This window comes from Gymnoscopelus braueri (assembly GCF_963280865.1).
Source record: "Gymnoscopelus braueri genome assembly, chromosome: 13".
NCBI lineage: Eukaryota > Metazoa > Chordata > Actinopteri > Myctophiformes > Myctophidae > Gymnoscopelus > Gymnoscopelus braueri.
The window spans coordinates 16,885,457-16,909,479 of record NC_137615.1 but is presented as its reverse complement, the minus strand read 5'-3'; the positions used below and the strand labels follow the sequence as shown (position 1 = coordinate 16,909,479).

The following is a 24,023-nucleotide window of genomic DNA, read 5'->3' as shown; positions in this document are numbered from 1 at the left end:
AATACTCTATAATTACAGCGAGGTCAAATTGTTTTAAAAAGTCATGATTACCCGTGACTTATAGAGAAACCCCGTCAGGCTCGCAGTTTCACATACTGCAATGTGTGTAATCACATACTGTACTGCACTTACAGTAATTCAAATGTGAATGAACAAAAAACAACACATTTGCTCTTTTTTTGTTGTTGTCTTTTTCAGTATAACATACAGTATGTATGCATTAGGCCAGGAGTTCTCAACCTTTTCTGAGCACTGAACCCCTTTGGTCTCAAAAGTTCAACTGAAGTACCTCCTAGGATTTACTGTATACAGTTTTGTTCAATAAGAATACATGTCTTTTAATTGCCATTTTAAAAGGTAGGCTACGCTGCAGCGAACAACTCTCAGTCTCACACTTTGATTACAATTATTAATTAATCAAGTCATTACGACCAATCTTTTATATATATACAATATACAAATTCACGAACCCCTGGTTGAGTACCCCTACATTAGGCTATTGAGTCTTATGTACAAGATGTGTATAAAGATGTGTGTGTGCGCGTGTGTGTGTGTCTGTGTAGATAAAGAGTGGCGAGAATGCCGCCAACATAGCCGGTGAGCTGGTGAACCACACGAAGGGCCGTATCCACGCCGGGGACGTCAGCTCGTCCGTGCGTCTGATGGAACAGCTGCTGGACATACTGGACGCCCAGCTGCAGGCCTTACGGCCCGGCAACAAGGAGTCAGCTGCACGCAACTACAACAAGGTGACATTTGAGTACTTTTTCCACCTCTGGTACCTGTGTGCACACACAGTATAGGGCATAGCAGTGGCGGACATTTTCTGGTTCCACCTCAAAATACTCAATGCATTTTTCCCATTGACATTTCCAAAAATATTTATATCAATTCATTTAAGCCTAGAATCAAGCCATCCAGGTGAATCATGACCATAAAACATTTTTTTCTGTGATTTTTTTTTATTTTATATTTAATTATATGATACTATATTTAACACATTGGGTGCCAAAACCGTATATATACGGTTTTGCGCATACTAACGTTGAGTGCCAAAACCGTATATATACGGTTTTTGGAAAAAAAAAAAAAAAAATTACTTTTTTTTTTTTTTTTTTTTTTTTTTTCCTTCACAGCAACAGGAAATATCACTCCTACAAGATTTAGACTCCAATCCACCTCCTGGTTAACTTATGACTTCAAAAACCTGTATCTCGGCTCCTGTGCACTTTTTTTTTTTACAATGTTAATTTAACTATTTTCAGCTGGCTGCAACTATGGAATGGATTTCCGAATGTTTTAAATTTTTTCCCCCCGATTGTACGAGACCTGTATGTGTGTAATGAGGGGATCACCGTGAGGACGGTGATCACTGAAAATATTTTGTGACTACTTGAAAAAGGTTCAAAATGTTTAAAAAGTCCTGGCACTCAAAGTATAATATTTTAATAAACCTCTGGCACCCAATGTGTTAATAAACACCCTTTTTTTTGCCGTTTTCAAAAAAGTTTTTTCACAGAATCAAACGTTTTATGGTCATGATTCACCAGGACCCTGGATGGCTTGATTCGAGGCTTAAATGAATTGATATAAATATTTTTGGGGAAAAATGCATTGAGTATTTTGAAGTGGAACCAGAAAATGGCCGCCACTGCTATGCCCTATACAGGCTCACACAAAGACATATTGTTGCTGTCGGGCAGAAATCTCCATATTTTAACTTTTTGAGTTTTTGTTTTGTAAATGAATGCCCTACTTGATCATACTACAGCGTCACATCAAAAGTATCTAAAGTAGCAGATCTAGGGGCACGGTGCGCAGTCGGTAGCGCTGTCGGTCCTGGGTTCGATTTCCGCCGGGGACGCTGTCGGCGCTGGGGGCGTGTCTTCTCCGCCGCGTCATCAGCGCCCCATACCCTAGGTGGTAATACCCTCACAAAAACATGTAGTAATCCTGGTCGCTATGCCGCCTCCCCCATAACAGCCGGGGCGCCTGATGGAGGGGAAAGGAACTGGTTGGAATAACGTGTTCCTTCCATGCATTGGAGGCATGAGCTCGGCTCTGGGCTCCCTAGGCTGGCGGGGGGAGTGTAGCGCCCAGGATCACTTGTATAATTGGCACCGGGTGAAAAAGGGTTAAAACTTTTGGGATCAAAAATGTTATACAAAAAAATAATAAAGTAGCAGATCTGAAAGCTCTTCATGACGCGTTTCGAGCTTCTGCTACTTTTGCTGAACTTGAATCCTGAAAAGTAACAGTTTTGGAGATATGAGGTTTGCACCCGACAGTGACGTCCAGAAGCTTTAAAAGTGAAATTCCTGAGTGAGTGTAAAATTACACCCTATAGCTGCACGTCGTGTACAAGGACAGGTGGCCTTATTTAAATTCCCAGTTTTGAGGCTTTGTTTTCTCCCTCCCAGCTACAGAAGCGCGAGCGGACCTGTCGGGCCTACATCCAGGTACCTTTTTCCCTTTTATCTGCCTACTTTACATGCACCGTGGAGTACGACTGCTCCGTGACTTTAGAATAACGCTGTGACGATAAATCCTTGGACAGACTGCAGGTTTGTGGAATGTGATTCCTTTAGCCTGTGGCACAGTGCTTTGTGCTTCACATTATGATTTATATGGCCTCTGCTATCATGTTGGGTGTGTGTTTATAGTATTTCTAGTTTGTGCTGAGGAGCGCCGTGGAACAGGGGGTTTTAGCTATAACTCGTGGCGAGTTGCGTGCGCTGTATTTAAATGTTGGTGTGGTATTTCCCAAGGCGACGAGAATGCTTTGTAATTTTCTTTGTTGCGACGCTTGGTGTACATATCTGTGAGATATGGGTCAGGCTAATGCTAGTGGAAATCATCCCTCTGTGACATAATCTTAGCATTGTTCCTTTTGGAACCCTACTGTACAAATATTACTGTAGTAGTGTTATTGTGTGGCTCAATAATGCACAATATCTCCGGCTTGGAGAAAATGTACTGTAATTTGATGATAGCATGAAAGGCGACCATGGTTCATGTTACAATAGCCTGCTTTTCCTCCAATATTTGTGCAATATCGTTGCTTCTGAGAAAGCTGTAATCTAATAGCATGAAAAGGCCATGTGTTTGTGGAGTAGGCTATGCTTTGCAGCAATGATGAAATGCGGCATTCTGCAGCACACGGTCGTCTCTGTCTGCTGGCCTGCATGCTGCATATTGGAATACGATGCCTAATCATCTGATCTCCTCTGGTGCCTGATGAATGTTAAGACTGCTGTGTAGTATGTAACCGGACCATTATGTTATTTTTTTTGTCATTGGCTGTGGTGTACCTCAGTATCACAGCATCGGCGACGGGAAAAACCAAAAAGGGGGGGGGGGGAGCGTCGCTTTGCTTTCTCTGTTCCGTCGAAATGAGAGTGCATTCTAATTCTCAATTCATTTTGTGACTGCAACGCTCTTTATTCTGCACCCCGCAGTCAATCCTTCATTTTGAGAGGCCCGAGCAAGAGAATTACATGATTCATCAAGCAGGCTACTCCAATAAATTGGATAGCCGATAAAGCCATCAAAATTGCCATTAAATGAATTGTAAGTGTGAAATAGAACGGTAATATGTCTGACATAGCACAGTAATAAATGTAGTGCAGGGGGAGTATAGTGAGTTTTCTAGGAAATAACAGTGAAATTGTTAGTTACTTTACTATAGAGTACCGAAGTCCTGACGTCACTCGTTCATCCCCTGGGTCACAGAAGTTTGTCTCAATAACATTGGGTCATCTTAGAATGTCTCATATAAGAATTGTGGTCCAAAAATGAACAAATTCTCCTATTGTCAGGGAGTTGGCTCTGTATCGTTTATCAGTCACTCATGTTTTGATACAGTCTGTTTCTGAAGAAAATTTAATTAATTCAGCGTTGGTAACATTAGCGTTTTCTCACCGCAGTTGATGCTTCATATTCATACTGTATGAGTTCAGCCGCCGGGCTCATTTGTTTATTTTTGGAACACAGTTATTATATGACGCGATATTAAACACTATGGGAATTCAGAATGGGGCTTAAAAAATACATGACCCAGGTAGGATGCGTAAATTACGTCAAACTTCGGTGCTCTATAACTGTGTGGTGGGGTGGTACAAAAATGAACTCTTGCTCCCCCTGTATGTGCCAGGCGGTGGTGCAGACGGTGGACAACCTGCTGCGTCCCGAGGCTCTGGAGTCGTGGCAGGACATGAACACCACGGAGCAGGCTCACACCGCCACCATGCTGCTGGACGTCCTGGAGAAAGGAGCCTTTCTGTTGGCCAACAACATGTACGGGAACCGCTTCTCCGACAGAGCCCCCAACATCGGTGAGAACCCATGTTGTTATAAATGGAGCATCGTACTTTGATTGATTGAATACTTTATTAACAGTTTTGCAAATAGTGCAGTGGTACGATAATACAGTGATGCTAAAAGGATAACACAAAAAAGCCCTAAGGGCAGAGACAAGGAAGAGACAGGCTTGTTGGTAGCTTGGTTGGTTGATTGGAGGCATGTACCATAGTCCTTTTGTATGTCTGTATCGGCGAGCTGGGACTCAATTGAGTCTGCTACTGACCAGCCAAAAACAAAAACATCTCCATGAATTCAGGGCTTCATGGGGTTTGTAATTGATAGAAAATAAGTATTTTTTGGGGGTGAACTACTCCTTTAACGCCGTACTTGATCATACTACAGCGTCACACAAAAGCATCAAAAGTAGCAGTTCCGCAAGCTATTTTGAGCTCGGTGTGATGCTTTTTTAATTTGAATCCTGAAAATTATAGCAAGTTTAGTTTTTTCGGACATATGAGGTTTCCATCTGACAGAGACGTATATATAACGCTTGTTGTCTCATTATTTTGTGGTGCTCTCTCCCTCCCTGGACTCCAGACATGGAGGTGCACGTGCTGAACACAGAGATGGACCTCCAGGACTTGTTTTTCCCGCAGAGCTACGCCAGTGACAGCACCATCCAGCTCTCCGCGTCCACCATCAAACAGTACAGCCGCAATGGTCAGCAGCCCCCCCCCCCTCCTCCTCCTCCCCCCCAAACCCCCTCTAACCCTATAATAATGGACATACTGTATCTCTGGAGAGAGAGAGAGTTGAAACTCTCTCGTGTTTCCCCCCCATTTGCATTTTCATGCAAGCTTAACCCATTCAATCCGGGAGCACATACTGTCATTTTAGATTTTTATTTTATACTTTGGGCTATTCAAAAATAGCAGATAGACAAGCTCATAGTGCGGCACCGAGTGCCGCACTACGAGCTTGTAGATCTGCTATTTTTGAAAAATCTTGAATGTTTGGGAAAATCTTTGAATACATATATTTTTTTGAAACAACATTTTTAACTCAAGTCTTTGCTTCTGGAGGGTCCCTGGAACGAAATATTTTACAAATGTTCGCTTAAAAAAATACATATTCAAAGATTTGCGCAAATGTTCACGATTAAAAAATATATAATTGAATAGCCAAAGACATCTAAGATGACACGGACGCGTTTCCGGATTGAACGGGTTAAAACAATCTGCATGCAGTTGACTAAGTTATTGGTTCATAATAATGGGCTAATCAGATTAACAAAAGCGCTGAGACAATTTCTTTTCCTGATGGTTTCTTAACGGCCCGTCTTAATAGAATAGCTGGGGAGGCGTGTAGATTACTATCAGGGCCCAGCCTGACAGAGCAATCTCAGCACTTGCGCTTCTTCTTCTCTCCTCCCTCTTCCGTTCTCTCTCGCTCCGTCTCTCCGCCATCTTATCCCCCTCTCTCATCTCTCCCATTTCACCCTCCACCCCACCCTCTTCTTCTATCACTCCTCCCCTCCTCTCTAACCCCCCCCCGTCCTTCCATCCCCCTGCCTCCTTTTCTCTGTTTTCTGTCTCCGTTCGGCTCTGCGCCGGGGAACGAGATTAGAATGATTGAAACAAACGCACATGAAATATTCATATGGAATAATAAGAGATCTGTGAATGCTTGAGGGATGAATGTTCCATTGCCCTCCACATTAAATCTCGCTCTCTTCCAGCAGTCAAAATGAAACGCTCCTTACCATCCCTCTAACCTCCACTAACTCCCTCTCTCTGTCTCCCTCGTTCTCGCCCTGTCACTTTCTCACTCTCTATCTACGCCTCTCTCTCTCTCTCTCTCTGTCATTACCATATTATGCCCCCATTTCTCTGTTCTGTCTCTTTTTTCTCATCTCTGCTCTCCCCTCCCTCTGTCTGTATCTATCTTTTCACGTAATATCCATCTTTCTCTCTTTTTTTAAACCTTTCAACCTGCTTCCTCTCTCCCTGTCTCTTTCTGTCTCTCACTCTCTCTCTCTCCAGGCCAAGTGAAGGTGGTCTTTGTCCTCTACAAGAACCTGGGCTCCTTCCTGTCCACCGAGAACGCCACGGTCAAGATGGAGCTGGAGGCCGGCGGGCCGGGCCAGGGTGGGCGTGGGCTGGCGGTCAACTCCCACGTCATCGCCGCCTCCATCAACAAGGAGTCCAGCAGGGTGTTCCTCACGGAGCCGGTGGTGTTCACGCTCAGACACCTACAGGTGTGTTTATTAGCTCCACCTTATTGTTCACGCTCAGACACCTACAGGTGTGTTTATTAGCTCCACCTTATTGTTCACGCTCAGACACCTACAGGTGTGTTTATTAGCTCCACCTTATAGTGGTGGTGTTCACGCTCAGACACCTACAGGTGTGTTTATTAGCTCCACCTTATTGTTCACGCTCAGACACCTACAGGTGTGTTTATTAGCTCCACCTTATTGTTCACGCTCAGACACCTACAGGTGTGTTTATTAGCTCCACCTTATTGTTCACGCTCAGACACCTACAGGTGTGTTTATTAGCTCCACCTTATAGTGATGGTGTTCACGCTCAGACGCCTACAGGTGTGTTTATTAGCTCCACCTTATTGTTCACGCTCAGACACCTAGAGGTGTGTTTATTTATTAGCTCCACCTTATCGTTCACGCTCAGACACCTACAGGTGTGTTTGTTAGCTCCACCTTATTGTTCACGCTCAGACACCTGTGTGTTTATTAGCTCCACCTTAATGTTCATGCTCAGACACCTACAGGTGTGTTTATTAGCTCCACCTTATAGTGGTGGTGTTCACGCTCAGACTATTATTAGCTCCACCATAGCTGCCCAGAGTTGCCATGTCTGTATTAGCCCACCTTTCACGCTCAGACACCTACAGGTCTGTTTATTAGCTCCACCTTACACTGCCATCTTTGATTTACGAGTGGCCTGGTTTCTTAAATCGAAGAGTGACCTCCAAAGATGATTTGTACCAAATTTCACCATTTGACGTTTCTCCCTAAATATTGCTGTTATCTGCTGCACTAAGCCCTACGTTAACGTACAGTAGTCCTATACATACCGGCCAAAATGTTAGCTAACGTCATGGCGTTGGCTAACGGTTATCCTGATAGAAATGAATTAACAATCGATTTCCTGTCATCGTCCTCTCTGTGTGTTTCCCCTCTCCCCTCCCCAGTTGGAGAACCACTACAGTCCAAACTGCTCGTTCTGGAACTACTCGGAGCGCTCCATGACGGGCCAGTGGTCCTCGCAGGGCTGCAGACTGCTGGACACCAACAGCACCCACACCACCTGTTCCTGCAGCCACCTCACCAACTTCGCCGTGCTCATGGCTCACCACGAACCCGATGTGAGTGACGGAGAACAAGACTAAATACTCTGGTTTTCAGTGCTGGAAGAAATGCTCAGAGTTTGGACCGCATACAGTAAAGCATAAAACTTTACTTGAAGTAGAATAAGTGAAAGTGCTGATTGTGCAGAATGCCTTTTTTTCAGAATCATAAATATATATCATGTTATTGGGCCATAATGATTGATCATTAACCACTTATGCCCTATTTTATACTTGGGCAATTAAGAAATAGCTGCTCTACAAGCTCAATGTGTCGCGATGCAATGCATTGTGAGCTTTTAGATCTGCTATTTTTGAAAAATAATAATTTGGTTAATTCTAAATATTCTAAATCTGTTGAGTAACTGCTAACTAAAACTAAAACTAATTGTAATTGAGTAAAAACTACAATATTTGCTATATTTGAGGTGTAATGGAGTAGATGTATAAAACACCAAAAAATTGAAATACTCAAGTAAAGCAAAAGTACATAGAAACTTGACTTAAGCATAATACTTGAGTAAATGCTTGTGCATTTTTCTCCAGGGGGCTACAAAAAAACAAACATGTATTACTCCAGTGTATAACCAATTTGTTTTTAAAGGCTTTACTTATATTAGCTGAGCCTTCAGATCCCTTGAATAGTAATTTGTTTGTGGAACACCGACACAACTAATGACATGAGCAAAATGATAGTTATCAATTCCATACTATATCTTTTAATAGGGTATTGATAATACAATGCTGCTGCTACTGTATATTGAATTTCCCCTCTGGGGGTCAATGAAGGTGTACATTATTTTATCTAATAATTGTCTTGGAATATATTATCTGAATCCTTTCACTGCTATAAAAACATAAATTAGAAAGCAGAGCGTCTCACTATTTCATTTGTGATAATTGTATTTCCATTTTTCTCAATGATGGTCAATTACTTCAGTATTTCAAAGTTAATGAGCTGTGGTCTGACCTGAACGGCTAACACTATGCGAACGTAGATCGAAAAAGCCATTTCCACAATGTAAAATACAATGCACGTTTCATGTATAATATACGGTAAGTAAATGGAGACAAAACCTGTTTTGTTTTATAACTATTATTCTTGCTATCTATGTTGGTATAAATAGTGAACAACCAATTTTTTTATTTAAACAAGTATCCTAACTACATGTCTAGCATTTTAATAGAATTCTTGGATATACCTCATGCCTCAATAGAAGGCGCAGCTAGCTAGAAACAATATGATGGAATGAGCAGCAGCAGTCAGTGCAGTATCTCTGTGTATACCAGTGATGGAAGAAGTACTCCTAACCCTAACTCTTAACCCTAGAACACTAACGTTGAATATTATCACACCTCTAACATTGGGTATATTTTACCCAATATAATATATTCCATAAAAAATACTCATCTAAATATATTAAAGTACAACAATGCATGACAAATTGAGGTACTCTTCTTGAATGTTTCAATATAAAATATCACAAAAAAATGAAAAACATCATCGGGGGGCCATATAAAAAAGCAATACCATCCTGTTCAAATATGATTATTTTGGGGGGTCCCCAGTTCAAATATGATTATTTTGGGGGGTCCCCAGTTCAAATATATATTATTTTGGGGGGTCGCAGCCTGAAAAGGTTGAAACCACCTGTGGTAGAGTATTAATACAATAAATACAACACAATGCAGTGGTTGTAGTTAGTCTACCTGCTCTCCTATTGAGCCATTTACATCCCGGGGTCATGTGGGGCCACTACTGGTTGACAAGAGGTATTGCATGAAGCTCAAAGGGAAATCTATCCTCTGCCCAAACAGGCTTTCCATTATAGCCAGACATTTTGGTGCTTGCACGGGGTACCCAGCTTTGAACCTCACAGTTGCATGATTCATTGTGAGCTTGTAGACAAGCTATTTTATATAATGATATGCACAAAATAGGGATGCCAGAGTGAGAGTGGTTAAAATGCAGCCCTGTGTCATTGCAGACATCCATTCCATCCACTGTGAATGGTAATGTTTATTCACACTCATCCTCACAAAAACCCACATGCACCCATGCTCGCACACACACGCTCGCACACAGACACTCACACACACACACACACACGCACACACACGCGCGCGCACACACACAGCACGCACACACACACGCACACACACGCACACGCTCACGCACGACGGTGTCTTGCTCTTTGTGTTGAATTCCCTCTCTCTTCCGACTCTCTGGGAGGCGCGCGCTTACACATTCATGTCCTGCTACTCCCGCTGACATTCACTTGAATTTGAATGTCATGTATTTTTCCAACACGTCTTGTCTCTTGTCTCGACACTTTAGCGTTCCTGCATATATTTACAAATATTAAGTGAAGCAATCTTGTTCTTTCTCAAACCACCGCCCGCCCCTCCGTCCCTCCATTTCTATATCTCACTGATCCCCTCCTCCCTATTGTTTCCAACCTTCCCGCCTCTTATCTCTTTATTCCTTCTGTTACTTCTCTCTCCCTTCACTCTCCTTTCTTCGTCTGATCCGCCCCTGTCTCCCCGGCCCTGTGGCCTCTCTCTCTCTCTCTCTCCCTCCCGCTCCATCCCTTCATGTTGTCTCCTCAGTACCCCGGGCGGATGCACGAGCTGATCCTGTTCGTCATCACCTGGGTGGGCATCGTCATCTCCCTGGTGTGTCTGGCCATCTGCATCTCCACCTTCTGCTTCCTGCGGGGCCTCCAGACCGACCGCAACACCATCCACAAGAACCTCTGCATCAACCTCTTCATCGCCGAGCTGCTCTTCCTCATCGGCATCGACAAGACCCAGTACCACGTGAGCTTTCTCCCTCTTTGACTTATTACCAGGACTCACCGGGCGGGGGGGGCGGGGGGGGGAGGGGGTAAGGGGGTTTATCAACCCCCTTTGTGTCCCGAGGCCAGTGGTGGAAAAAGTACTCAAATGTTTTACTTAAGTAAAAGTATCAATACTGCAATGTAGAAATAGTCTGTTGCAAGTAAAAGTCCGGATTTCGAAATTTACTTGAGTAAAAGTACAAAAGTATTGGTATCAGAATAGATCAAAAATGTACTTTAAGTACCAAAAGGAGAAAGTACTCATTACGCAGAATGCAGTACTTAAGTAAATGTACTGTTGTGTTACAGTACTTAGTTACTTTCCACCACTGCCCGAGGCCGGGCGTTTAAAATTTACACGCGCCCTAAGGCCACAGCGTCTGGCATGGGGAAACGACTATTCTGTCCTTTCCGGTTTCTCTTTTTTTCTCCACTTACCTTGTGTCTCTTTCCACCGTTCCACCACCTCCTCCCGCTTTTTTCCTGCTGTTCTATTTTCCCCCCCGTTCTTCCCGCTCATTCCGTCTCTCTCTCTCTCTCTCTCTCTCTTTCTCTCCCTCCCGCTCTCTCTCTCTCTCTCTCTCTCTCTCGGGGTCTCATCAGATCGCCTGTCCCATCTTCGCCGGCCTCCTGCATTTCTTCTTCTTGGCCGCCTTCTCCTGGATGTGTCTGGAGGGCGTGCAGCTCTACCTCATGCTGGTGGAGGTGTTTGAGAGCGAGTATTCCCGCAAGAAGTATTACTACCTCTGCGGCTACTGCTTCCCGGCGCTGGTGGTGGGCATCTCGGCGGCCATTGACTACAGGAGCTATGGGACCAAGAAAGCGTACGTGTGAAGCCCGGGCCTCTTTGCACCTGCAGATTGAGAAGCAGGATTATGCTATTCCCTCAGCAGGAAATGTAATATACGGGCGTAGTGTGAGCGTGGCTGCCGCGCCTCCCTGTGGACTGGCTTTTCAGAGCACACTTAACCAAAGCCTGATGATTAGCTTCCATAAAATAATCCACCGAGACTAGGGAATACGTAGTGTGTGTGTGTGCACGCGCGTGTGTGTGTGTGTATGTGTGTGTGTGTGTGTGTGGGTGCGTGTGTGTGCGTGCGTGCGCGTGTGTGTGTGTGTGTGCGTGCACGTGCGTGCGCCTGTATTTGCGTGCAGGCCTACTTGTGTGCATGAGTGTAACTCTCTCTTATCCTCTGTCTCATCCTAGATGCTGGCTGAGAGTGGATAACTACTTCATCTGGAGCTTCATTGGACCCGTTTCATTTGTTATTATGGTATTAGTTCTGCACTCAGACAGTGTTATGCCTCTCACTTCACACAGTAAAATCCTCAGTGTTAATTCATCCATTTATAACTCCTTACGGGGTCCGTTTGGTTACATTTGTACGTTCTCTGAGTTAAATTAACACTCAGGATCCTGTACGGTGTGCTGCTGTGATATCATTTCGTCGTACTTTTGCTGAGGCTCTTAATAGTTCAAAGTTTGCTCTTGGTAAGCGTTGTTCACAGCAGATTGACTCCGTGTTCCTCCGTGTTCTCAGCTCAACCTGGTGTTCCTCATGATCACGCTGCACAAGATGATCCGCAACTCCTCTGCACTGAAACCCGACTCCAGCCGCCTGGATAACATCAAGTGAGTTCAAGAATGAAGAATCGAGAAAGGTTTTTTTATTGTCACAACACACACTGTACAGGCCCAGGGTACAAGAAGCGAAATGCAATTTTGTGAGGTGCAATCAAGTGAGTTCTCTTGTTAAGTCCGCCTCGTTGGAGTTACGCCAAAGAGCCACTGCAATCACAGTGAAACGCCATCCATCATGCTCCAACATTGATTCAGTCTCTAGGTGGTAAGGAGTTAAATCAGTGTTTCCCTAACCTAGGGTGCGGGCCCCCCTTGGAGGGGCGCCATACATCAGTAGTTCCCCCATCTGAAAATGTTTGTCCCAGGGACCCCCTGAAGAGAATAGTTTTAAAAATAGCTAATACAGCCGATCTTCAGCTCACGACGCAACGCGCACACATACTGTATAGTGTGTATGTGCGCGTCTCAGAGGCTCTCCATGGAAAAAAGGTTGTGAGTGGGAGTGGGAGTTAAATAACAATAACGGTCGATGTTGACGGACTTGAAAGGTGAAATAAAGTCGGTGTGTTTCCCCTCAGGTCGTGGGCACTGGGTGCCATCGCCCTGCTCTTCCTCCTGGGTCTGACCTGGGCCTTCGGCCTCCTCTTCATCAACGAGAACACGGTCATCATGGCCTACCTCTTCACCACCTTCAATGCCTTCCAGGGCATGTTCATCTTCATCTTCCACTGTGCCCTGCAGAAGAAGGTGTGACAACCACGCACAGCCTGGCTGCTGTGTTGAATGAATGGTTGAATTGACTGGTTCGCCCGAATGAATGAATGAATGAATGAATGAATGAATGAATGAAGAATTTTTCTGGTTCACACTAATGTATGAATGAATGAATATAGGGAATGACATACAAGTGAGGGGGTGCAATGGTTAAAATATATTTAACCTGTATTATTTATTATTTATTTATTATGTATTACTATTTATATTTTTTGTTTAACCCCTTCAATCCCGGAACGCATCTGTGTCATTTTAGATTTCTTTGGCTATTTGGCTTGTAGATCTGCTATTTTTTGAAAAATCGTGGACAATTTGTGCAAATCTTTGAATATATGTTTTTTTTAAAGCAAACATTTGTAACTCAAATCTTTGCTTCTTATGTGTTACTATTTATATGTTTTGTTTAATCAGGCAGAGTATGATTATTGGATGGATGGATGGATGGATGGATAAAGTAGTTGGACGGACAGATATGAGGACAGCTACATGGCACACCGACAGAGCAGGGGGATGGATTGACAGACATGATGTACAGATCGTTTCTGAGTCGTGTCCCTCTGACAGGCCTGGGAATAAGAGTGCATTAAGTACATTTCACTGTAGCCGTGTTAGCAGCCAGCCTTACAGAGAGCGGTGCAGGGCCAGTCAATCTAAGCGTATATGTATTTATGAGTGGCTGTAAAACCTAAAACCTGTTTTGTTTTTGCCTCCGCTCTACCACAAGGTCCATAAGGAGTACAGTAAATGTCTTCGTCATTCCTACTGCTGCAGCCGCACCTCTACGACCAGCTCCCACGGCTCCCTGAAGAACTCTGCCCTGCGTGCCAACAACCGCTATTACACTGGCAGCCAGGCCCGCCACGCGGCGGCACACAGACAGGTCAGAACTATTACACTGGCACACAGACAGGTCAGAACTATTACACTGGCAGCCAGGCCCGCCACGCGGCGGCACACAGACAGGTCAGAACTATTACACTGGCAGCCAGGCCCGCCACACGGCGGCATAAAGACAGGTCAGAGCAACCGCTTACACTGGCAGCCAGGCAGGGCCGGATTACCCATAGGCCGTAGGGGGCGAGTGCCCTGGGGCACCAGCCAATGGGGGCACCATTTTTTTTTAAATAAGAATGAAATAACATAACCCTAACCCTAAAACCAAAATAAAGTAACCAAAAACCGAAAAGAAACTAACAAAATCCATTTTTGCGTGCGGCCGACCTCCCCCAGCCTCAAGCCATACCTCCGCCCCAGGGAGCAGGGGGGGGGCACTTCAACTTGAGGTCGCCCTGGGGCACCACATAGTGCTAATCTGGCCCTGCGCCAGGCCCGCCACGCGGCAGCACACAGACAGGTCAGACCAACCTCAATATAGAGCTCAGTCAGTCTCTCCCTCGTTCTAATGACGAAACTGAAACTGATTTTTCTCCTTGTAGTTTTTTCTCCTCGCATATCACTGTTTAACGTAAACCGCTCTAACTACAACCATGGAGCTCCGTTTGACACGTGGTTTTCACTGGTAGATTCAGTGAGATGTTGCCGATGTATACAGACAGTGCACAGCTCGATCTTAAGGATTTTAACAAGGTCTATGGCGACGTGAAAAAAACAACAATAACACGTTGGCACTGGTGAGTACATTATGAGATTAACGTCTGGCATGGAATGTGTTAAAAGTCCTTAAATTGTCACTTCACTGTCATCTGGGGACCCCCCCCCAAAATCATCTGCGGACCCCCTGGGGGTCCCTACCCACAGGTTGAGAACCACTGTCTTTGATTGATTGATTGAATATTTTATTAGGCAAAAAATGTAAAACAACACAGTTACATTTAAAATACTTTGTCTAACAGGTCCGTTCATGAAAGTCCTTGCGGACTTGTTTCCAATGTCATAGATAGTTGGCTTGGAACCAGACTTAAAAACTCTTTCTATAAGAACCTTCTGAAAAGTCTATGCAGAGGTTCTCAAAGTGGGGTCAAGGGATCCTCGGGTTCCTTGAAGGTGGTTCCAAATCGACCCTTGTAACTCTCAGAGTTTTGGAGGTCCTTGAAATGAAAAAGTTAGAGAAACAACTGGAGTAAATAAATTGGAAATTCACTTGTGGAGAGACTGGGCTGTTGAGGAAAGTGGGCGGTCACTGTTGAGCTCTATTACCCAGGCAGCCAAGCCCGTCACGCCACAGCACCCAGACAGGTCAGAACAAGGACACAGCGAACGCCATTTAATGATGCCACACGCGCAGCCAGTGGTGCGCATAACTGAATACACGCACAGTCATGCACGTCCGAGCATGAAGGCAAACACAGAGAAGCACGGTCACACGCATACAAGTGTAGTATAAACACAAACACTATATATAATACATACTGTACACACACACACACACACACACACACACACACACACACACACACACACACACACACACACACACACACACACACACACACACACACACACACACACACTGTGTGACCTTTTATGTTGGTTTCTCTTTTTATGTGATATTCGACTTTTGTAAAATGTACTATTATTTTTTGTTGTTTTTAGTATTTCTTTGTAATACACTGTGATGTGTTGGATTTTTTTGTTAATGTATTTTTATGTCTTGGACCCCAGGAAGACTAGCTGACGTTAAGGCGTCAGCTAATGGGGATCCGTTTAAATAAACAAATAAACACACACACACACACACACACACACACACACACACACACACACAGTATACACACATTTTACTGTATATATATATATACAGTATATGTACTAGGTATACTGTTGTATACTATATATACATAGTCGCAAAACCATAATTTGTCAGGAAATGGAATGAAGAACCTGTGTTCCAATGGATCCAATATAGTCGCAAGCTCTTGTTAATGCTTTTCATTGGTTATATTATATATATATTTATACTTTCCAAAATAGCAGAAATAACCGATCGTCTACAGTTTCACTACTTTTGCGTGACACTCTTGTATGACGAAGTAGGGCACTAATAAATTATAAAATAAAACATAAAAAGCTGAAACATGAAGACACAAGGTTGCTGCGCAATAGTGACGATATATACATTGTACACACAATATATGCAAAGTCATGGTTGACGCGCGCACACACATGCTAGCGTGCATGCGGGGCGCACAGACCGAGCGCTCTCCACACTTATGACAGCACTTCAGCTGTCTGTCCGCAATCAGTAAACAAGCCCTTGCATGTCGTAATCAGAAGCCTCCGAGTGACAATGGGATCAGTGACTGTAATCACATCCTCCGCATCTCCACTCTATTAGCCTCCCGTCTTGTTAACACAAACGTAGACGCCAGAGCCTGTTTACCCGAATGCCCTGTGTATCTCCGCTGTCTGTTGTTGTTGTTCCTATTTTGTCGCTCTTTGCGGATTAGAACGAGAGCCCCGCCGTTCCGATTACACTAGCCCCCACTGAGTCACAAAGTCTACCAAGCAATGTTTCTATATTTAACTCTGTCTCTCTGTCTGCTGCCACTCACTGCGCTCCTCTCCATGCTCCCTCTTCCAGAGTCGGATCCGCAGGATGTGGAACGACACGGTGCGGAAGCAGACGGAGTCTTCTTTCATGGCGGGAGATATCAACAGCACGCCGACGCTCAACCGCGGTGAGGCCCCTCCCACGCCGTCACCGCACACTCTCTAGCGGCTAGCCTGATTAGTACTCGATCGTATGATGGTGTCATATGCCGAAAATAGCGAGTCGCCGGCGCGTTGTGAGCTTGTGCGTCTGCTATTTTCGGTGTGTGCCACTGGCGTACAACAATGTTGTACCCCTGCTGCTATTGGCCAATTATACACACTGACACGTGTCTAATTAGACACACAAACACATGGACACTTGTACACAGAGAGACACACATACTGTGCACACAGCCAGCACGCAGTGAGGCACTTGGGTGCCTTGACTTGTGTATTCCGTGCAACAAGATACAAGATACAGGAGGAAGTTGAAGAAGCAAAGGCTGCGGCGTGGCGTGGAGCCTCCAGTGGCAGCAGTGTCCTTGTCACTGTCTGGCTGTCGCCTCAGCGAGGCGGTGGCGTCATTGTGCCATCATCACCAGAGTCACAGTCACAGGGGCCACACGAGAGAGAGAGAGAGAGAGAGAGGTTGGCTGAGGTTAGGGGACGGAGCAAGGCGCGGGAACGGGGAGGGGAGGGCAGGGGAGGGGAGGGGGACGTCTGGCTGCGTTGATGACAAGGAGGCAGTCGCTAAATCAGCCATCACTCTCTATGCTAATTTCATTCCATTTTGTTTTTAATGAACTGATTAGCGTGCGAGCGAACAGGGGGTAATTATTCTAATTGAGGAGAGTGACAGGAGCAGGATGGGGGGGGACTGCAATGAGGAAGAGGTTTGCCGCGACGACTCGATGCCTGAAAAGCTGTGTGTGTGTGTGTGTGTGTGTGTGTGTGTGTGTGTGTGTGTGTGTGTGTGTGTGTGTGTGTGTGTGTGTGTGTGTGCGTGTGCGTGCGTGTGTGTGTGTGTGTGTGTGTGTGAGGTTGGGAGTGTCGGTTTCCGGGGGCCTGTCATCACAAGGGAGCGAGCAACAAGCCCATGAAGGCGGGTTCTCTGGATCACACTGCAGTTCACCGTGAAACGCAACCGCAGAGCCTTTACTTCTCTTTGCTCTCCAGTGAAAAAACAAAGGTTTGCCAGTTGGCAGAAAGTGCAAGAAGGCAGCTCTGTCACGGATGTGGAGAGAGAGAGAGAGAGAGACGGACAGAGAGAGAGAGAGAGTGATGGAGATGGGCCGAGAAGAGGGGGAGAGGGATAGAAATAGAGGCCCTATCATGGAGGGATAATGAAAAGAAAAGGGGGGCGTTATCATCTGCATCTCTAATCTCTGTGACCTCCCCCAGTTCACTATCCCTGTGAACCGCTTTCTCTTCCAGACAATAGTGATGTGTCCAGGAGACAAGATGCATAGCTCCCTACACACATACACACACGCATGCACACGCACGCACACGCACACACACACACACACTCCCACATTTCCCCCATGCCCTACTTACCGTACTGTACACTCTGGCCACTTAAAAGTAGCTTCTTTAATTTTCTGCAGGAAAATTGAGGTACTGTGATGTGCTTGCGGACAGATAATCCGTAGTAATTTGGCGTTGTTTGTGGAGAGAGAAAAAGCCCATTTGGCGAGATAGGGAGAGAGAGGCAGCGAGAGAGAAAGGGAATGATTGAGTGAAGAGAAATGGAAGAGCATCGCACAGAATGGAAGGAGAGAGTTTGCGAGGCTCGCTTGAGAGATAAGAAAGAGTAGTAGAGGCTGGAATTAAGGATAAATAAGTAAACAGCTCTGTTTGTGACCCAGCAAATGTGTTAATCACAGACTTGTGTTGTAGAATTCCTGCAACCCTGGCTGTGTGTGGGTGTGTGCGTGCGTGCGTGCGTGCGTGCGTGTGTGCGTGCGTGCGTGCGTGCGTGTGTGTGTGCGCGTGCGCGTGCGCGTGCACGTGCACGCGCAAACGTACGTGCGTGCATACGTGAGATGGTGATGAACGGCGGCCGTTAAGAGCTGAAGGTTGCGGTGGGCCCCGGACCACTCTCTGTCATGCTGTCCTATTTTTAATTTCATGGCATTTCTGTTTGAGTTGCCCGAGGGCTGCAGCCATACATGGGCATCCTACAACATTCTCAATGTGCCATTTCCTTGAATTATATTTGTCTTGCAGTGGCATTCACATTTCACTGTGAAATGAACTGTGCTTGAATGGCTGCACCCCTCAACGACATAATGGTATGCATTACTGGCCCCCCCCCCGCTCACACACATGCACACACACACACACACACACACACACACACACACACTCACACTCACACTCACACTCACTCACACACACACACACACACACACACACACACACACCAACGGCACTGTGAGAGCAATGGCTAAATAAATATATAAATAAAAAATCTTGAATGGCAACTCTCCAAACAGCAGCTTTCCCTTACCAATTGTATTTTTACTCAAAGGTTACAATCTCAGTGCGTAAACATCCAGGGGTACTGCGTGTAAATGCATTACTCCATAAAGTGTCACCATAACACAAATACACCCCCCCCCCCACACACACCCCTCCCCGTTTGAATAAACAGCAAATATGTTTATGATTCAAAAAATGTTATTGAGTCTGAAAGTCTGAATTCCAGTACGCTGCACCTACATTTTTCTTCTTCTTTTTTTTCCTGCTGCTATTGTGAGTCCATAGCTGACAAAGAGGAAATCTGACAAAAGCCTGAGTTATACTTTCTTGGCCGCGCTGAAAATAGCACAACATCACCTACAAGCTCATGTTGCATCGCATTGCGATGTGCTATTAAAGCTCACATCGTGTCGCAGCGCTATGTGCTACTTTCGCCGCGCAATGCCGCTGTACGAGGGAGTGGAAATTACGCAAGCGCTTATAATTAGAGTTGTTCCGATACCGATACCAGTGTCGGAAAAGCTGCCGATACTGCCTAAAATGCTGGTATCGGTATCGGCGAGTGTGCCAGTCTGTGCCATTCCGTGAAATATATCACATGATGATATTTCATTTACAAGTAACATTTTGAATTGATGTTGCACTACTGTTTTATATTCTTACTGTACAATTAATATTATTATTTTACTAACTTGGAGCTGCACTTGAACTATTATTAATGGATTTTTTTTGTTAATTCCTAGATCAGTGGTTCTCAAACCGTTTCATTTCAAGGACCCCCATAACTTTCAGATAGACTTGTAAGGGTCCATTTGGAACCTCCCCAAAGAACCCTGAGGGTCCCTGGACCCCACTTTGAGAACCACTGTCCTAGATTCGTTTTTTTTTTATTACGCATGGTATCGGATCGGTACTCGGTATCGACCGATATGCGAGTGTTGGGTATCGGGATTGGTATCGGGAAGGAGAAAATGGTATCGGTACATGATCTCTACGTATAATAGGTGATCATGGTGGTGTGTGATTTTTTTGCGTGTCTCATAGCGACCATGGGCAACCATCTCCTGACCAACCCAGTGCTGCAGACGCGCACCGGCACTTCCCCTTACAACACTCTGCTGGCTGAGAGCTTCACTCCTCCATCACCTGGGGTCTTCAACTCCACCGGTTAGGCCCCCGCGCTCTCCTCTGTGCTGTTGTGTGCGTCTTGTGCCTGCGCGTTCGCTGTTGTTGTTGTTTGCCTGTCTGCTGTTCTGGCAATGTTTTGACGTGAGAGTGTTTATGCATGTTCACCTGCACGTACACACGCATGCACGCACGCTTGCACTGTCAGGCCACTGTATGTAGCTGTCAAACTGAATCAGTGTTGATTCGTTGAAGCACTGCAGTATAACCAGCCACCCGCTTTCTAATCGTGTCGTCTTTATACTAACTGTCACAAATTGAGTGAAAGTAAATTGACATGCTGTGTAATGTGACAGAGGCAGCAATCTTGAGGATAGTGGAATTCGATCAGCCCTAAGTTGCAATTCCTGTAGAAGAATACCAGACTGCTTACTGGATATTGACCATATTGACACGGCGGCCATTTTGTTTGTACGTCACACTCGCCGGTGTGAATATGATTGATTGAAGTGCTGTCCGGATGGAAGTCACTTATGGGTTTATACTTATGTTACGTGTGTGCGTGTGTGTGTGTGTTCAAGAGACAGTAACCTGTTCAATGTTAATGTATCCATTTCTGGCTCAGAGAATGTACAAATGTACTCTGAGAATGGACAAATGTACTCTGAGAATGCTCAAATGTAACCAAATGCAGGGACCCGTAAAGGTCCATTTGGTTACATATCTTGTACATTCTCTTGAGTTAAATTAACTTTTTATGGGTGTGCTGTGCAGCACTCTCTGCCCTCCACTCTGTCTGTCTCTGTGCGTGTGTGTGTGTGTGTGTGTGTGTGTGTGTGTGTGTGTGTGTGTGTGCGTGTGCGTGTCTGTGTGTGTGTGTGTGCGTGTGCGTGTCTGTGTGTTTGTGTGTGTGTTAGGTTAGACCCGAGGCTGTGGTAATAGCTCTACACCAGTATTAATATTCACCAGAGAAGGGGGGAGCTGGGAGTGCGTGTGGCTGGGCGCTGACTGAGCATGTGCTGTGGCGTATGGGGACCTAGTGTCTGAGGGGCTGAAATTTAAGGCGGCGTTTCCGTTAAATATTTTAAAGGCCCACAATGCGTCAAGCCTGACGGCCACGGGCTTTGGCAGCAGGGACATTTTTAGAAGTGAGAAGGGAGGGAGGGAGGGAGGGAGGGAAGAAGCATGGAGGGCACTTCATTAGAATGACTAATTAGCCTCTCTTACCACCACCGCTGAAAGAAGAATGTTGATTAAAATCGTACCACGCATTACATTCTTTTGGCGTGCGCTTTGGTATGTGATGGCGGCTTGGGAGAAAAAAAGAAAAAAAAACACAACATCTTTTGTGTGCGTTTGAAGGCGAGTCGTAAAATAAACATTACTGTTACTTTATGAGGTGGTACATGAATTATTTATATCCAGGGGCCGACGGTAGTAAATAAATATTGAAAGTATTTCCGGTGGCTGAGGTGTAAACGACAGTGGAACAGCGTGTCAAACGTCTAAGGTGCAGGAGTGAGTGTGCATGCAATAGAGTTAATTTGCCTGCACATGAGCGTGTGTGTTCCTTGTGGGCGCGCGTGTGCGCGTGTGCGCGTGTGCGCGTGTGCGTGTGCGCGTGCGTGTGCGTGTGTGTGTGTGTGTGTGTGTGTGTGTGTGTGTGTGTGTGTGTGTGTGTGTGTGTGTGTGTGTGTGACTGTGTTTTATGTGCATGTTTCCTGTGTGTTTTTTAACTGTGTGCAGATTTCGTATGCATGTTTCGTGTGCATGTTTCGTGTGTGTGTGTGTGTGTGTGTGTGTGTGTGTGTGTGTGACTGTGTTTTATGTGCATGTTTCCTGTGTGTTTTTTAACTGTGTGCAGATTTCGTGTGCATGTTTCGTGTGTGTGAGAGAGTGTGTGTGTGAGAGAGTGTGTGTGCACACGTTTGTGAGTGAGTGAGCGCGTGCATGCGTTTGAAAAAAGGGAGCTGGATAAGGAGATTTCTTTCCTCCTATTTTTGATTAATTTGTGAATTGTTCATAAAAGGGAATACATTCATGTCATATATCACTGAACAATACAGTTACTGACCAAAACCTTTTGTTTTCATCCACATGGCTTCCTCGTGGATTCACAGGAACCTTTCGTGACCCAAGTAAGAAATTGGATTATCTTCATAATTAAATGATATTACAATATCAAATATATATATATATATATATATATATATATGTGTTTTAAATGCCAATTAAAATGTAATTTTACTTTATACCTCAGTGTTAAGTTAAACACTTAAAGGAGTAGTTCACCCAAAACCCTAACCCCCAACCCTTATTTTCTATCAATTACACACACCATGAAGCCTTGCATTCATGGAGATATTTAAGTTTTTGTCTTATTCCTAAGCCAATAATTTGATGACTCTCCTACTGAGTTTCCTCAGATTTCCTCAAAGTATTGGCTCAGGAATGCGATAAAAACAAAGAAATCATGTTCACGGCTTCATGGGGTGTGTAATTGATAGAAAACAAGTCATTTCGTGGGTGAACTACTCCTTTAAGCCCTATCTACTGTACTATACATTGTTGTTTAGCGAATAGCGAATAATCGATCTACAAGCTCACAATACGTAGTGATGCAACGTGTTGAGACCTTGTAAATCTGCTCTTGAAAGTGGTCAATCTGTATTTCTTGAGTGTGTACAAATACAACCAAACTGAGGATTTTACAGCGTATTGACACACATGGTGAAAATAATTCCGTCCTTGTGTTTGTCTCGTGTCCAGAGAGCACTCTGTCTAAAACGCGCGACCCCTGTGGAATGGAGACGCTGCCCCTGAACGGCAACTTCAACAACAGCTACTCTCTGCGCGGCGGGCCGGGCGGCGGCGGCGGCGGCAGCTGTGACTTCCTGGGCGGCGGCGGCGGCGGCGGAGGCGACAGCTCCCCGCCGCTCCTCAACCCCCGCGGCTCCGAGACCCTCGGCGGCGGAGGGATCCGGCGAAACCTCTCCGACGCGGCCGCCTTCGAGAAGATGATCATCTCTGAGCTGGTGCACAACAACCTGCGGGGCGGAGTCGGCGGAGTGGGCGTGACCGGAGGCGGGGACAACAGGGTGTGCGGCAGCCTGGCTCGGGGACGGCCCCACGGCGGCGTGGGCCGGGGGACGGCGCCGGGCGGCGGCGGCGGGCCCGAGCTGTCCATGGGCGCGGCGGACGACGACGAGGACTTCCTGTCCCGAGAGGGGCGCCAGTGCACGCCGCAGGACGTGGAGCTGCTGTACAAAGCCCTGGAGGAGCCGCTGCTCCTGCAGCGGGCGCAGTCCGTCCTTTACCAGAGCGACCCGGAGGAGTCCGAGAGCTACACGGCCGACCTCACGGAGAGCCTGGGCCACAGCGGGCACAGCGCCGGCGGGCAGGCGGGCAGCGGCGCGGCCGAGTCGCCCGCCCGGGACTCCCTGTACACCAGCATCACCAACCTGCGAGACTCGCCCTATCCCGACAGCAGCCCCGAGCCCCTGGAGGTGGTCCCCCGCTCGGCCCAGCCGCCCGAGGAGCTGTACTACAGCTCCGGCAGGCCCGCGCTGGGCTCCCGCGGCGCCCCCATGCAGACCTTCTACCAGGCTCAGCCCCACAGGCCGAGCGGGGAGGGCCACCCGCCGCAGGAGCCCGCCCACGGCGAGGGAGACGGACAGATGCAGCTGGTCACCAGTCTGTGACTGGAGCCCGGAGGAGAATGAGGGGACCTGTGATACTCATGGCCAAGAGAGCCGCCTCCAAGAAATTCCTCCTCGCGCTCGCTTATCTCTACTTCCTGCTCGTTCGGTTGCCTTTCTTTTTCTTTTGAATCTATTTATCTGAGAGATGAGTAAACGGGGATGAGGGGATGGGGGGCAGATTGTTCGTCCAGAACATTCACCCTCTCTCTCTCTCTCTCTCTCTCTCTCTCTCTCTCTCTCTCTCTCTCTCTCTCTCTCTGTCTCTGTTCCGTCCCAGTAGTCCTCCGTGATTCCTTCGGTTCCCCAAGGCCGAAGTCCAGCACTCTGAATGTACCTCTCCAACCCCTCTGTGCT

At 46.1% G+C, this 24,023-nt stretch overlaps 1 protein-coding gene across 1 annotated transcript in view; it reads left to right on the top strand.

Moving 5' to 3' along the window:
• The window catches only part of adgrl1a (adhesion G protein-coupled receptor L1a), a gene marked incomplete at its 3' end in the record, with an annotated part of 151,638 nt that extends 127,969 nt beyond the window's left edge, over positions 1-23,669 (top strand). Inside the window, exons 11-26 of the mRNA XM_080447805.1 lie at positions 564-749; positions 2,421-2,459; positions 4,154-4,334; positions 4,900-5,022; positions 6,345-6,559; positions 7,516-7,689; positions 10,282-10,491; positions 11,115-11,335; positions 11,719-11,785; positions 12,053-12,144; positions 12,672-12,840; positions 13,592-13,747; positions 16,409-16,505; positions 19,888-20,010; positions 22,089-22,106; positions 22,738-23,669. Of these exons, the coding sequence (XP_080303931.1) occupies positions 564-749; positions 2,421-2,459; positions 4,154-4,334; positions 4,900-5,022; positions 6,345-6,559; positions 7,516-7,689; positions 10,282-10,491; positions 11,115-11,335; positions 11,719-11,785; positions 12,053-12,144; positions 12,672-12,840; positions 13,592-13,747; positions 16,409-16,505; positions 19,888-20,010; positions 22,089-22,106; positions 22,738-23,669 (3,003 nt within the window). The remainder of the gene's footprint in view (positions 1-563; positions 750-2,420; positions 2,460-4,153; positions 4,335-4,899; positions 5,023-6,344; positions 6,560-7,515; positions 7,690-10,281; positions 10,492-11,114; positions 11,336-11,718; positions 11,786-12,052; positions 12,145-12,671; positions 12,841-13,591; positions 13,748-16,408; positions 16,506-19,887; positions 20,011-22,088; positions 22,107-22,737) is intronic.
• Between the last annotated feature and the right edge of the window lie 354 nt (positions 23,670-24,023).